General features: G+C 34.3%; 1 protein-coding gene across 3 annotated transcripts in view; it reads right to left on the bottom strand.

The window, feature by feature from the left end:
- LOC120419917 (potassium voltage-gated channel protein Shaw) overlaps positions 1 to 16,035 on the bottom strand; it is a 128,705-nt gene that overhangs the window by 20,388 nt on the left and 92,282 nt on the right. Inside the window, exon 10 of one of the 3 annotated variants that reach the window (XM_039582784.2) lies at positions 6,360 to 6,961. The exons of the other annotated variants lie outside the window; for them this stretch is intronic. Within the exon in view, the coding sequence (XP_039438718.1) occupies positions 6,906 to 6,961 (56 nt within the window). The 3' untranslated portion in view covers positions 6,360 to 6,905. Of the gene's footprint in view, positions 1 to 6,359; positions 6,962 to 16,035 lie in introns of those variants that run through there. 3 annotated transcript variants of the gene reach the window in all.

The following is a 16,035-nucleotide window of genomic DNA, read 5'->3' as shown; positions in this document are numbered from 1 at the left end:
TTTTTTCGAAAATATTTATTTTTCCCGTGTTCAGGAGGTCATTTTGAGCAACTTTTGTTCTACGAAAAACTTTACTTCTCTTGTTTTATGTTTTTCTTGTTTTATTTTTAGTATTTAAATTTGCATTTATCTTGTTTAGTTTATGTTTGTTTTTGGTAGTATTTGGCCTATTCTTCCACCTAATATAATTACATTTTGCCTATCTAATTTTTTCACGTTTTTACAGTCACTTTTTCAATTTTTTGCATGTTTTTCACATTTTCTGCTATAGAATGGCACCATCATCATTTAAATTGCAAAAAAATGCGTAGAGGCATAGTCTGGGACACTACAAAAAATACTGCATACTTCTTTTTACTGAAAAGATAGGAAATGTTAGTAAAAAAACACAGCCAAAGTTGACCCCTAAAAAAATGACATTTTTAAAAACATTGGCAAAGTCACATAAAACAAGTAAAACTTCCAACTCATAATTTTTTTAAAATTTTAAGAGTTCTTCTTTCCAATGCTTTTTACAGATCAAAAATCGGTTGTAAAATTGATTTTTGGCGATTTTTTAGATCGAAGCCCGTCTAGAGGCGGGGTTAGGTTGTAGAGGGTTAATTGAAATTATTATTTCAGAAGATTTTCAGGTTGTTTTCCACCAATGTACTATTCAGAGTTATTTTTTTTAATTTTCAAATTAATTTTGAGAAAAAAACATAAAATTCAACTGAACTGAACTTCCACCATTTCCCACATAACAAGTTGCCACGTAGCTGTCACCCGGCACAACATGGTGTCCGCCGCCGGTCCGTTGTCTTGCCTCACTTCTGCAGAGTAATGGTCCAGCCATTAAAAAAACGGAATAGATGACAGCTTCCGCTGGCATCTGCATTGCAGTTTGACTTTTGCAGTCAGCCAGTAAGCCAAGCTGGCAGCTGTGGCTGGGTTTGTTTCGCGCGACACCACTTTGCCAACAATGCAATAGTGTTGCTTTTTGTTCTTTTCGCCATTACCAGCTGTCACAGTACTGTTAAGAGCTGGCACATCCACACTGTAATGTCGGAGCACAAGTTTGCCCATGAATGCAGAATTCAAGGGTAATGGGGCAGTTGGAATGCATTTTTTTGTGAACTCTTCACATCAAATTTCAACAACATTCTAGTTTTGTAAAATTCTATATTTTTCTAAATTTAGCTTTTTCCTTAAAAAGAAAAACAAATTTCAAATGTGTTTTTTTTAGAACAAGACCGTCATCAAGCCCACAATCACGATGTTCTTCACCCTTGACAAAAAAACATGGAAAAGGACTTGCACCAGAAATCACCACCCATAAAAAAGTGTAAGAAATGTCGGCCACAAAGGGCAAGAAAAAACAACAAGAAACAAATGATATGAACAATAACGCTTAACGCGCAGATTTTCCTGCCCTTTTTTCCAGTCTCTCACACAAAAGTAAGAAAAAAAAAGCTCATCAAGAAAGCAGTTTTCTTTGCGCCACACTTTTATGCGAAAATAAAAACGTGACAAAAGTGTTTCCCCAAGATCTCTTATCTCGTCGTGGTACACCTCTAGTGTCTAGTTCCTGCACCCGTGTGTCGTAAATGGGGGGGTCCTTCATGGGTGCTAAAAAACCCTTGTTTCACTCGCTTCGCCATTCGGGATAACAGGAAAAGTTGATTCGTGGGTGGTTTATTGCAGTCTGTTACAGCGGGTTTTTGGGGAAACTTTTTTTTTATTACGGCGATAAGCTTGTTGGCAGCATTGTAGGAAGATTTGGTCATGGTGATTTTTGCTACATGGAAACATTGTCTTTACGTTCTATTTTGAGGGAACATTCATAAAAAGTTTTGTCTGATTTTCTGGTTCTTTAAAACTTGGTGACATACACAAAGCTAGTTATGTAAATTAGGTAATGTCTTCATTGTATGTATGCTTTTGCAATTTTTTCATGTAAATTTTGATTTAAATTATTTTTTTTTTAAAATATTTAGAAACATAATGTTTTAATATTTTTTTGTAAAAAAAAGGTGCAGTGGTAATGTAACAGGCATAACCAAAATGACGAAGAACGAATAAAGAAACATTTAGCTGAATTCTTGATTTTTTAACATTATGTGAGGAAGGCTAGGTGGTATTTAAAGAAGGCATCACCTTGAGGCGCTTGCTTTTTTATAGGGAAGCGGGAAGGCCAGTTCCTGAAACGCCACCTGATGGCGCTTTCGAGAGGAGCTAAGCTCCTCTCGCTTCGGTGGTAGACCACCGACTGAAGCCAACCTTCAAATTTCCCGTGGTTTTGTAGGAAAGCGGGAAGGCTAGTTCCTGAAGACGCCACCTGGTGGCGCTTGCGAGAGAAGCTGAGCTCCTCTCGCTTCGGTGGTAGACCACCGACTGAAGCCAACCTTCAAATTTCCCGTGGTTTTGTAGGGAAGCGAGAAGGCTGGCGCTCGCGAGAAAAGCTGAGCTCCTCTCGCTTCGGTGGTAGACCACTGAATTAACTAATGCTGTGGAGGGAGTGGCGTTTATATTTATATCAAAACCGTCGGCCGCGCTGCTTCTCTGATTTTCCCCTCTGCTTGGGGAAGGCGTTTCATATTTCGGTTTCATTTCGCTTCGCGAAATTTTGGATTGCTACCCCGTATAGAGCCCTAAGACGAAGATCTTCGTCAAAATAAAATTATATTTGTTATTCAATGGATTGAAACAAACCGGACAGTTTTTTATAGCATTTTTGATAATCTTGTTTTGTTCAGGGCACTTTTTCAAGATTATTTTAAGGAATAGTTTAGTTAATATCGAAAAATTCTTTATGTTCAATCATAAGGCCGTTGCAAATATTGTTTGAAGTTTATGTCGCCCCTCTTCAGAATCGGTCCGAAAAATCAAGGGGCAAAAAAAATATTTATCAAAAACTTCAAAATTTTAATGGAAAAAAAAGTCTAATGAACTGCAAAAAGTTTGAAACGCATTTTCCTGCGTTTAAAATCATATTTAGCATATTTGACATCGATCAACAATATTTTTTTTGTGAAATTCCGTTGTACAGTAATGCAAAAAGTATTTTTTTTCGACAAAAAAAATATGTCGCCAATACATAGATATTTTGAAAACTAAAGATTGCAAATCTCATCAGGGCAGGTGTAAAATGCATAGTAAAACACTTTTTTCATTCAAATGGAGCCTAACATTTCAAAAGGGCACATAACTTTTGTAAACAATAGTGTATCCCTTTCACTCGAATGACAGTTTACATAAGGTGTGAAAGGGACACACTCTTGTCTAAAAAAGTTATGTGCCCTAATGAAATGTCAAGCACGAAATGTTAAAACCCTGGCATGTAATTTAAATTTTTATATTTTTTTATTTGTTTGCCCCCCTCCCTCCACTTTGGCCAGAGTCGAGGGACATAAACTTCAAAAAATATTTGCAACGGCCTAACTATTGAGCCGAGATTATTTTTATATCTTCTTGCTGCGATTACATAAACAAAATCTGAAGGTTTGATTAATTTACCTCTTTTCAGTTATTACTAGGTACTTCAAGGTGTACCTATTCAAGTAACTTTGTTGAAACATTAAAATTTGATTTCGCAAAAGCAATAATAACAGAAACAATTTTAGAATCCAGGAAGGTGCTGTGTCCTACCCATCGCCTAGACCAGACCAAAATCCATGATAAAGCTGTCAGACCAAATCTGTCAGACCAAATCTGTCAGACCAAGACTGTCAGACCAAAGAGCAAAAAGTAAACAATCTTGGTCTTCGACGTAGGTGCACTTAAATCAAGAAAAGAAAATTTGGAAAACAATTTTATTTTTCCAATTCAATGATTGGTTTTGAACTGCAAAATTGAATGCACGTCAGAAAATGGTTAAACAGTGCGGCGTCCTGTACACCGACAATTAAATAAGCAGTTAAAAGCCTTATTCTTCCACTTTAATTTTTGATCACGATTTCGGTTTACACCTGAACAATCTTTAATTATTTATACGGATTTGCGATTCCTCTCTTTCCATCATTCCCTTGGTAGAATCATGTTCAGGCACCTTTTATACGCTTTTTTGCATTTTTGAATTTTGCAACTCTCCGACAAAATGTTGCGATTCGACTCGTAGCATAGAGACCATCCATGAACCACGTGGACATTCTTTTTGAAATCTCAAGCTCTCGCCTCTCGAGTTAAAATGTTGGTATCTTGGATACAAATGCTTGAATTATCATTATAAGTAATTGTTAAGTTTAAATCACAAAATTATTAGCATAAGCATAAGCATAGGTGCCCTCCCGCAGTTGCTACTCCGTTATTGACCAGGACCTCCAGAAGTTACATCCACGAGCCGTGGAAGATGAGTGGGTGCTATCTTTCCTCGCTTCGCAACTTCTCAAAGGCCCCTATCATGCTGATCAATACCGGCGCCGGCCACGACCAGTGGTAGGGTCACGGGGAAGTGGATGGGAATGTTAGACCGTGAGTGATAGAGACCGCCCAATCGACTGCTTCTCCGACAAAGTATCACATGAGTTTTGAGGGGGTTAGTAGATGGGTATGAGGTCAGGATTCACGAGTGGCAGTGATGTGACCATATACATTTTGTTTATCGGTTAAAAATTTAAAAACTTAGGCAGCCGGTTGCGGAAAGATAAATAATTGATTATTTAGAAAGTTTTTTTTTAATCGAACGCGTGCCAACCGAGCAGTAGTGCTATGGGCTGGACTTATCAGTTTTTACTGTTTGTACAATTTAGATAATGCGAACAAATTTCAAAAATAGTAAATATAAGACGCTTTACTCTTCATAAAATCGATAGTTTGATGAGTTAATACTAAAACTGCCAGTTGGAATAAATTATTACGATCAGTGAATATAAACGAAAAGAAAACAGGACACCACTAAACCGATTGTAATGAAATTAAAACAATAACTTAAACGAACAAAACCGGCGGCGTGCCTTCCAATCAACGATGATAAAAGAAGGACTTATGAAAAATAAAATATCAAATAAAAGGCTCCGAAAAACACATTGTGGAGTAACCGCGAGGTCTCGCTACTCACAATCCAATGATAATAATAATTGTTAAGTTTAAATCACAAAATTATTTAAGAAAAAAGAAAGATTTTCTCAAATACTTTAAGGAAAACCTTTCTTATTATTGAACAATTGGCCGTTTGAATTTTAATTTATTTTGTCAATATGACTTCAATTCTAACTTGAATCTAGTAAAGTCACTTGTCATGGCACTTACGAAAATATCAAACTTTTCCTTTTTTGTAAATTATACTTACCTAATCATGAATTTTGAAAATATTTGCTACAGCCTTACTTCAGGTAGTCGAATTACGGGAAGTAAAATGAATGGTTTGCATATTTATGAGTCAATTTAGGCAGCCATCTTGGATTACATATTCCTATAGAGCATTTTTGAAGTAGGGTAATAGTTGAGCTGAATTACTTGTAAAAAGCCGGCGATATTTTTCTTGATTCAATTACCCGAAGTGAAATTTTGGCGAAGACTTTGAGTAATCGAGCTTAACCCTCTAATGCCCATAGTTTCTCCAGAGCAACGCTAATTTTTGTCTTTAAAATTTAATATCTCTGCAACCATGCATTTTTCAACCTGCATTAGTTTAAATTGAATGTTACCTTATAACCATCAAAATTTCATCTAATTTGGTCGATCCAGTAACGACGACTGGTCAAAACCGAAAAAAACGATTTTTTTTCTGGGCGGGAAAAATTGCACTTAGAAGTTGAAAAAAAAAATCTTAATCTAATATTTTATGCAATAGTGTTCTATCGGTTGCTTTTTGAGTGTTTTAGAATAAACCCATGACATAAGGCGGTTTCAAAAACACAAAAGCCAAAAAATAAATTTGATTCATTGGACCTGTTCAAAAAGTTATAAAATTCTATGTTTGTTTTGTTTAAAAATTACGAGTTGTGTTGTCATCTATGTAATAACGCTGAACTACCCTGCGACTCCATTGAATTGTAATAGTATAAATTAGGATTGATGGAGTCCCATGATTTCTGTGATATTATCGTGATATACACGTAAGATACTCATTTAAACTAATAGTTATTTCACAACCACAGTGATTCTACTACGACAACCAAGGTTTTCTACAACATTTACAGTCAAGCAGCTCACAAATCCTACTAGTTCGTCACATGTCACAAATTCTACCACACTGAGAAGCGCTCACAGGACCAATGTTTACCATCCTACACGATTAAATCAAAAGGGTGGGAGCACTCATTCACGGCTTCTACACAATCACTAGAGCGGTTAAAGTACACAGTTTATTTACACACACGCACATGAAGATAATGGAGGGCAGTGGTAGTGGGCGTACTTTTTGAGCATTTTTTTTGTCTGTCAGTTTCGCCAATTCGCCGCGGTGCCTTTTTTTTCGTCGTAGAAGAAGGGGGGTTGCCTCTATTGTTGATGATGCTTGCGATAATGGAATTATGGAAAGCGCTCACACATACAAACTTGCACGCACACACAACACGCAAACTTTGGGGTGCGGGGAAATTCTATTGTTGAGTGTTGATTGTTGTGGTAGTGTGACACTTGTGACAAATGACGTTCGCTTTTGATGCTATTGTTCTGCTGTACAGTTGTGGATGTGTGTTGGTGAGGGAAAATTAGAACTGAACTGAAACACACGCACACTCTCAAAACACAAAAAGTATAATTTTAGGCGTTTCATTTACACAAGCTTGCTTGCAGCTGCGGTTTGATCTGCATTTTTTTGATGGTTATTTAGTTTGAGTCTTTTGTCGGTATTGTGACGGTATTAGTAGTAGTAGTAGTGGTGGGTGGCTTTTTTAAGTAAAGCTCTATTTGCGCTTGCTGTTGCTGATTGAGCTTCTAGGCTTGCTAGCGTATGTACTGTGGATATGCGCGAAAGCTTTTTGTTATAAAAGGTGTGCCATCTTGCCACCGGTTTTGCCTATGATGGTGGTGGTTACGTCTAGAAGATTGCGAAATTTGAAGGAAGGGTTAATCATATTGGTTATCGTGATTTTGGGGTGGTTATGAGTGGAAAACTGTACAAAATGTGAAAATGGTGATTGAACATGATGTGAAAAATAAAAATTATTAGAAATCAATGAATTTTCAACCAGACAGTGTTTGCTATTTTTGTTTCAAAACAAATTTAAACTTATTGAAAAATAACTTGTGCAACATTGCAATGTTCGAAGCATTCAAGCGATGTCATCTTGCTACATTTCTTGCAGATGGAAAACATACTTTCGCTCTAATGAATTGAGGAATGAAATATCATTCTGCTTGACCTTTCACCAGCCAAGAGATGAAAAGAATCAGGAAGTATACGTTTGCAAAGCTTCTTGCCAACCTCTGCTCTTGCTCTTGCATAATTTTAAGCTGCACTGTGGGAAATAAACCTACTAGAAATTTTCATTTAAAATGTTAGTCATTCAAAACTCTACACCCACTGCGTATCCCACATCTGGATAATCTTGGGTTCTTGCCACCTCCGGCTGTAGATTTTTTTCTGGGTTGCTAATATAATTATTTATTCATCATGGCAAAATGATTACAATCCTTGGAATCCTGCTCGGGAAACGGTCTCCAGATCCGGGGGAAGCCATCCGAGCTTATGAGAGGAGGTTAAAGTTGGGAGCTTGTGTTTTTTTGCTTGGAGTTGATACTTTGGTGAGCCGCCACAAATTGTTAACAAAATATTAGTGTGTTTTTTTTGTTTGCATAGATATTTTGATTTTATTTCTTAAAAAATAATAAAAAATTGTACTTAAAGTAAAAAACAGTAGAAAACTCACAATTCCTTAGAATTTTGTTGCAGCAACCTATTTTTATGAAATGACAAGCCAGATCGATCTGCCATTTCTGTCAAACTGGCATGGCGCTTGAAATTTGTTAACTTTTATTAATATATTTTTTTCGTGTTGGATTCTGAACCAGAAATTCTTACAGATAAAGAGTGTTATTCCCAATTACTTCAGTGGAATGAGGGTGACTGTTTTAGCGATAAAATGCTACAATTTTTCACAATTTTTTTTTAATTCAAAATTAATTTTATGCATCATTTGAAAGCTCTCAAATTTGCTATGGAATTTGTTTAATAAGAAATAACTACAAATAAGAATATTTTTTAAACTTCTTTATAATCCTTTTAAAATTTACATTGAAAACTAATGCATACAAATTTAATTCTCATTTGAACAACTCGTACAATCAATTATTTAAAATTGAAGAATATAGTTTTTGCCTTTAATTTTTTTATTTTCAATCAAAAAAAGCTACTTTTTCTAGCAACAATTTTGAATTTTGGGAAAAAAGTAACAACTGAAAATTACGTAAAACTTTAGGAAAATTTTGTTTTTTTATGGGACTTTTTTCAGCTATGATAATGAAAGCATTTTGTGATACTTTTTGTTTCAGAATTTGACAATTTATTCTTTAATTTAAAATAAAGTTTTTTTTTGCTTTTGAAAACAGTTACTTTGGATAATTTTCTATGAAGCTCATTATGATTCAATCTTTTCGTATCATAATCTTCTCTTAAAAAAAAATATATATATAAAATATAAACTCTTGTAGTCAAAGTCACTCGGATTTAATGGTAATTGAATATTATTTACTCGGTTTTTAAATTAGGATGTTGAGAATCCCAATATTTTGTTTCAAGCTATGTCACTGTGAATCTTTTAATAAGAATTTCGATGTTTTATCAATTTGTCTTAAAAATAAAATACTTGACTAATCTGCCATCAAATAAAATTACTAAAGAAAAAATATTTATAAACGCCAAATTCAGCTAATTTAAAATGAAAATTATTTTCTAATTTTTCTTAGTGAGCATCGTTTGATAGATGCCACTCTGCCCTACATAAAAGGGATTCAATTGACAGATTAATGATTTTTATAGTCATCTCTCTGTACATTGAAACATATAATATGGAAGAACTTTCCGATTAAAAGTGAAATCATACGATCTGCCAACTCTTTCGGTATTTAATTTGAAATATAAAGATTGAAAATTTTAACCCGCATCTTCATAATCATTATGAGAAGGAGCAATAAAGGCATCAACCACGTAGATTTATTGTTTTAAGGTGAAGCCGTTGATCATTTTCGAAGAAAATTGATCATCACTATAAAATATTCTGTATTAAATTCAATTCAACGAATTTCTGCTCCAAAACGAATCAGCATGCGCCGGTTGTTGAGTTCTTGAAGCCACTGAAAGAGTTTTTGATCTAAATGAAATGTGTTTAAAAATTTATATAATTTTGTGGTACAACCATTGACGTCCAAATTGGCAACCATTGATTAATGACGATTTCCATAACTTCGCAAGGAATGGGATAATCGTTACCAAAAAGAATCAGCATGTGTAGGGCAGTATTCTAAACAACTTGTAGAAGAAATTTGTCAAAATATTGATAGGGACGCAAAATTTATATCTTTGAACGAAAAATCATGGCAATGATAGAAGTCTTCACGTTAAGTTATCATCAAATCGATTATTTTTTATTTTGATATTCATTTGACCAATCTTACATTGCAAACCAAATTTAATTTTTCAGATTTCGTAATTCATTTCAATTTTGATTTCCGCAAAACCACACCAACCCCAAAATGCCTTTCCATTAATTGGTGTCGCAAACGCTTTTATTGTGGTCCATTCACCAGGCTCTTTGATTCGCATAAAGGCTCATTTACTGTCAACCGCTTCACGATTAATTTGATTGAAATTCGCTGGAAAAGCATCTCACCGTGCAAATAACTGTGCGAGTTAATTAAACTTCATTCGTCCCAACGCGAGTGGCCCACAAACAAATTCCGCCTCTTTCGTGAAAACAACCAGTCGACGCGACATCTGGTGTTAATTTCCTGTTTCCGGTTGATTTCGCCTGCCTGAAGTTGACTGGCTGGCATCACTGGACTCGTAATCAAAAATTGAACCAAACAGAGAGTTGCTAGCAGTGCTGCTGCTGCGGTTGATTACCTATAATTAAACTTTTCCCATTTAATCGCGAGGGGGTGGGTGGACCTGCAAATGAATGAGGAGCTTGAAAGTGTGGGAAAGTGGTGACTGAGGGACGACCAACTTTTTCCGAAAGCAATCAATCTCGCTGAGCGTTCGGAGAGGGTGTTTTTCAGTGTCAACTTCCGGTGAGAATTTTCCAGACTCTAAACTGGCTGGGACTAGTTTCTCCTTTTTCCCGTGTTTGTCACGTCTCAATCGTAAATAATTTTCTTTATTTCAGGGTTGGTACAAAAAAAGACGAAAATTTTAAAGGGATTGAAACCATCACTCATTTGGTGAACCAACCCATAATTTCAGGCCAAACTTATTTGAAGAAAGTGGGTTTCGAGTCCCCTGAGGAAGAGGCTGTCCCCTTTTTTGAGTGGTCCTTCCAGGTCTCTTTTTCGATTGGAAAGTCAAACAAAGGATTTTTTTCTGCCCGAACCGAAACAGACTGACCAAATCCCACAGGAGTCCCGGGCTCGGTACCACTTCTTTGTGGCTGTGGCCACTTTCCTGGTGATGGAGATTGCTACAATTCAGGTCACCACAATCAATCAAGGAAAAGTTTTTGGGATCGAGTTGGGAAGTTTACAGTTTGTGGATTAAATTGTATTTTTTATTAAATATCTTAAATTTTTCAACATTATTTTGAATGGGGCTTTCAACTTCAAGAAATATTTCATTCTTTTAATTCAACAACTCCAACTTCTCTGTCCTACGTCATCCAAACTTGTCACCGCTGCCATCAAAAAAGGGGTACTCAAAAAGAAGGTCCTAAATTGAAGTGACAAACGTGACAAACAACTGGCGGCCCTGGTCGCGTCCAGGCGGTGCTTGAAGAGCAGTGCAAACAACACTACGCAGCTGGTTGGTTGTGGCCAAACACGGCCCAAGAGCTGTGAAATGCCATCAATGAGTCATCCGGCCGGTTTGAGTGATGGGCCAATCTAACAATCGCACACACACCCAAATTTGGCCACTTTTCCTGACCCTGAGTTGGGGCTGAGGAGCCGGAAAAGGTCACACAATGGCGTTGGATTTTGGCTGCCAATTTTGGGATTAAAGTGGTGTGCGGCGCTGTTTTGCTGCTAGTTTGAAGTTTCGATTTATTGCTGACAAGGACGGCCTGGCCGGAATAAATTAACGGGATTTAGATGATTAGGGGGAGATTAATGACCGGGAAGCGATCGAGGGCAACATTTGAGGGGAATTTAAATGAGCTGGAATCAATTTTAAGATTTTGATTTGAAATTGAAATTTAAGCTCATTTGTTAGAGTCAATTTCCAGTCAGCTTAACAATGGTTTAGAATAAATTTTCACAGCAAAAAGTTTATTATTAGGCCGATTCAAATGTTTTTTAGAGTTTTAGTCCCTCGGCTCTGACCTTAGTTCATGATCTTTTCATTATAGACAATTAATTTAATTGTTTATTCTGCATCATTGCTGCTTGTTTTATCTAAACTTTTCATTTTAACCATTACCAATCTTTTGAGGAAACTCATTGGGTTCCAACAAATCTTTAGAATTATTAGTGTGATTAGCAAAAGTATATAAAATGTTCAACAATTTCAATTGTTGTATAAATTTGTTTGTTGTTTCAAGAAACTGATGAATTTTTAGCTTTTGAAACTCGCTGGAATCGAGAGAAGCATTATTGAGTATACCAGGAATTTCAAGGATCTCAGGAACTATTTTATTATTTGTTTTTATTAAGCATGAATGCAGTCGTTTTAATATTAGAAATGCTAAATAAATACTTCATAATGCATAAATGTACTCATAGTATTGCTCATTTAAATGTTTTTGTTTGTCTATTTTAATCCCGAAGGTGTTTTTTTTAATTTTTCCTTTTCTTGCCTAATCCATTGTTAGATAAATCCAAATGAATTATAGTACAAATCATACTAGAAAGGAACTCCAAAACTCTTAAGTTATAAGAAACACGAAATTTTAAATTGGTTATTTACTAAAAAAAAACTAATTGAAAAAAAGTTTTGTCTATTTTAGTTATTATTAGTTTATATACCAAAGTTATGGTGTATTATTATGTAAAAGAATCAAAGACAAATTACTTAGTTTGCTAGCTTTTTTCAATTATTTTTCAAAATTCATTTGGCTCTAGAAATATGGGACTAAATGATAACAAAAAACTGTTTTAGTCAAAAAAAAAAAAAAAACAGTTTATATATACTGTAAACCGGGGTTTCCATTTATTTCTCAAATAAAAGTAACACGGTAAGTCTCAACATTTGATTTTTTTAAAACATGTACATGGGTAGGCCATACAATGCCAAGTACGTTGATAGCCACTGTTTTCTACCGAAAATGCCTCTAAATCTGATGATAGTTTTGAATTGTATTTCAATAACACTTGAAACTATTAATTTCGAAACTGGTTTTAACTGTTTTTAATGTGCAATTGTCCAAACAATCCGATAATGCAATCTGTTTTCCTATTCGAATTCTTTTTCAATGAGATAAACATGACACTTTGAGTAGTGCGTCCATCCCGGGAATTCCCGGGACAAAAATCCCGGGATTTTTCCAAAACCGGGAATTCCCGAATCCCGGGATTTTTTGTATTTTGTCCCGGGAATTCCCGAAATTGGAAAAAAATATCAAATTTTGGTCTGGAAATTCAGGTTTTGTTGTGGAAATAGATGAACAACGATAAAAAAAAATTAAGCACATATCCAGTGTTTTTTTTTTTTTTTTTTTGATAAGGTCCTATAAGCTTTTGTGTTTTTCATATGTTTATTGGACCTATTCAAAAAAAAAAAAAAATCTAGATATATGCATTAATTTGACTTTTGAGAAAAAATTACCGATCCGTAAATTTCCAAGAGCTTTAAATATTTTCTATTTCATTTTAAATATTTTTGATAAGACTATGTATATTTATGATTAAAATAATATCATTTTAAATAATTTTTTATGAAACATCTTTGGCAAATCAAGATGGATGTATCGAATGAAGACAGCTGTTTAAGTCATTTTTTGCATAATCTTTTGATTTTTTAATTAGTACACCGATCTCCAATTTAATTGTCTCAAATCTCCTGTACCTATTTAGACTGTACTGCCGTTCTACGCATAATTGTCCCATGTTCGAAAAAGTGCAACTGAGAAAAACGCGATTGAAATTTTTCGACCGATTTCTGTGTTTCTACGCATAATTGTCCCGTGGGTCCCGCCTATTCGCCCTATGTGTCCCTAATCACCCCAGTTAGCAGTTTATCACCTTTATTTGTGATTCTCTTGCTTTACAAAAGGTAAACAAGACATAATGTTTAGTAAAACTAATGATTCCGTGTAAGAAAATACTTGGTGGGACAATTATGCGTAGAAGTTTAACGATGGGACAAACAGACTTGGTGTTGTTTTTAATGAGTTTCCGAACAAAGTACCAGATTTTATGTGTTTTTCTTAAAGTACACATCAAACTAAACTTAAAAATGTCATAAAGTCAAAATCGACCAAAACTGACATGGGACAATTATGCGTAGAACGGCAGTGTAGTTCCGATTTTTCCCAGTAGGTGTTTTTTATATAAAACATGAACTAAACTAACTAACTTATCTAAAATTTAACATTAGCTAGTATATTTTTATTTGCTGTCTTTTTATTTGATATTTTAGACATTTAAAAAGATTTTTTATGCTTTTCTTTTCATGTCATATAAAAAAATAAAAATATGTGTTTATAAGAGTCTTTTTAATTTTAATCACATGATTAGGAATTGAACTAGAAACCAAAGCACAACAAAGAACAACAAAAAATCTTTCAAGCTATCTGAAATCTGCTATCCTTGTTTAGATTGAAGCGTAAATTATCACCAATGAATAGTATTGAGCTAATTCTATGATTTTAAGATTGAAAAACATGACAAATATAATTAAAACATAGATTTTATTACTGCTTTAAAAATTTCCCGGGATCCCGGGAATTCCCGGGATTTCGAATATTTTGTTCCCGTTTCCCGGGAAATTCAAAACCCGGGAAAATTGGACGCCCTAACTTTGAGTGTGCTTAAATAAACTTATTTATATATTTGTTGAAATTTCAGTTAACTTACTTTTGAAACTTTTAAAAATTAACTGATAACTGTTTCATTAAATACTTTGAACACCTTTCTACCAAGCTCAGTATGGTTCCGTACTATTCAGTTAGTATTTAATTCGTATTTTTTTTGCTGAAAAATCTTCATTCTATCAATGTTAACCCGGTTTAACAGAAAGTCATATGTCATTCACTCGATTCCTTTTTTCACAAGTTCATAACTTTTGATCTTTAATACATAAAATTTTACAAAAAAATGGTATGAAAGGCTCTTATTTGCTGTTTCTATTTTTTTTCTCGTCACCTGTTTAAGTATAATAATTTCAAAATACCAAAGACAACCACCTAATCGCTTTAAATTTTTTGATACGCTCCGTATTTTCTTATTTGTATAGTTTTTAAATAAAATAAACAATTTATTAAAATTTAGAGGGTTTTTCAATTACCTAGTTTTAATGATTTGAATCCTTCATCAATGTAGAATAGGGTGCCCAGAAAAAATGACCCCCTGCTCCACAAGAGGATAACAGTGTTTTAAGTTATTTTAAGCATCTGTGTCAATTTTGAGCGAAATTGGTTGAGATTAACCCATTGATACCCAAGCCTTAAGTTGGCAAAAAAAAAGTTTTTCATACTAAAATGACATTTTTAAATCGATAATAACTTTTGAGGATCGAGTTTTACAGCTTTGGTATGTTCTAAAAAGTTGTAGAGCATTAAATTGCCTAATATAATCTCACTTTTGGGATTATTTGGATGGAAACAGCGCTCCGTGCAGAACAAACAATAAAAAAAAATGTTTTTTTCATGCATTTTTTCGATTTTTCCCATACAAACTTCACCCCCGAGTATCAATGGGTAAATGTTGACCAGTTTTGTTCATATTTGGCCCAGAGTCCTAAAATAGCTCAAGGAACAATATTCAGCTTGTGGAGCGAGGTTTTGAAAAAAAAGTCCCATATTCTGGGCACCCTAATGTAGAAGCATGTCTGTTACAGTATTGTTTTTTTTTGTTCAACATATTGCAACCTAGTTGAAATTGAATATAACTTTTATAAGGGAGCGTTACTTTATTAAAAAATTCCATACAAATAAAAAAAATATGGAGCGTATCACAGCCTTCGACCATCCCTCCCCCTACTGCGTTATGTATTAAAAGAACGTACTCTTAAAGAACTGAAAAAATATGAAATTATGACCAAGTCAGTTATTTATTTTTTATATTTAGTGAACATTATTTGATTGATTATTTTGATAAATTCTCTTTTGAATTTTATTTTAACTGAAAGGTACTATTTGAATTTGTCTGATCTTTCATTTTGTCTAAATTTAAGCTACATTTGTAAAGTCAAAACGAGTTTAGCATTTTATATTCATAATATAATTTGAAGTTTCAATATCATTTTGCCTTTTAAAATAATTTCAGTGATATTTAAGTGTCGCTACTTAAAAAACTGTTAACAATATTAATTCAAACTTTTATCGGTAAAAATATCAGATTTTTTCTGCTTACGGGTTTGAGCTTACAAATATTTTAAAGTAACATTTATCGTATTGAATACATTACAAATAGATTTTTATCGATACTTCAATGGATTTTGTTGAAAAGTAAGAGTGTAGGAAATGCGCCTTCTGAAAATCATTATTTCATAATCTAGCTTAAAGCCACTTCATCCTCCTGTGCTTGTTTGCTTTGCACCCAAGCATTTCATTTCTGGGTATCCTCTCTAAATTAGGTCCCATTTCCCTAGGAAAAAGAGTTTAAAACAAGGTTCGTCGGTTTTTGTCACCCTCATCCCAGGACACTTATCTTGCGTTTTTCCTCGAACTTCAAGTCACAGCTTCACAAACCAAATTTGGCTTTTGTTGTGCAGAGGTGAATCTACCCGCATGATCATAATGTTTCAAGGTTAGAAAAGAAATGAAAATTTAGAACATCAACACCGGCTCGACTCGTTATGTTCCT

The sequence above is a fragment of the Culex pipiens genome, unplaced genomic scaffold (genome assembly GCF_016801865.2).
Source record: "Culex pipiens pallens isolate TS unplaced genomic scaffold, TS_CPP_V2 Cpp_Un0005, whole genome shotgun sequence".
NCBI lineage: Eukaryota > Metazoa > Arthropoda > Insecta > Diptera > Culicidae > Culex > Culex pipiens.
The sequence above is the reverse complement of the archived record's forward strand: the minus strand, read 5'-3'. Positions and strand labels throughout refer to the sequence as shown.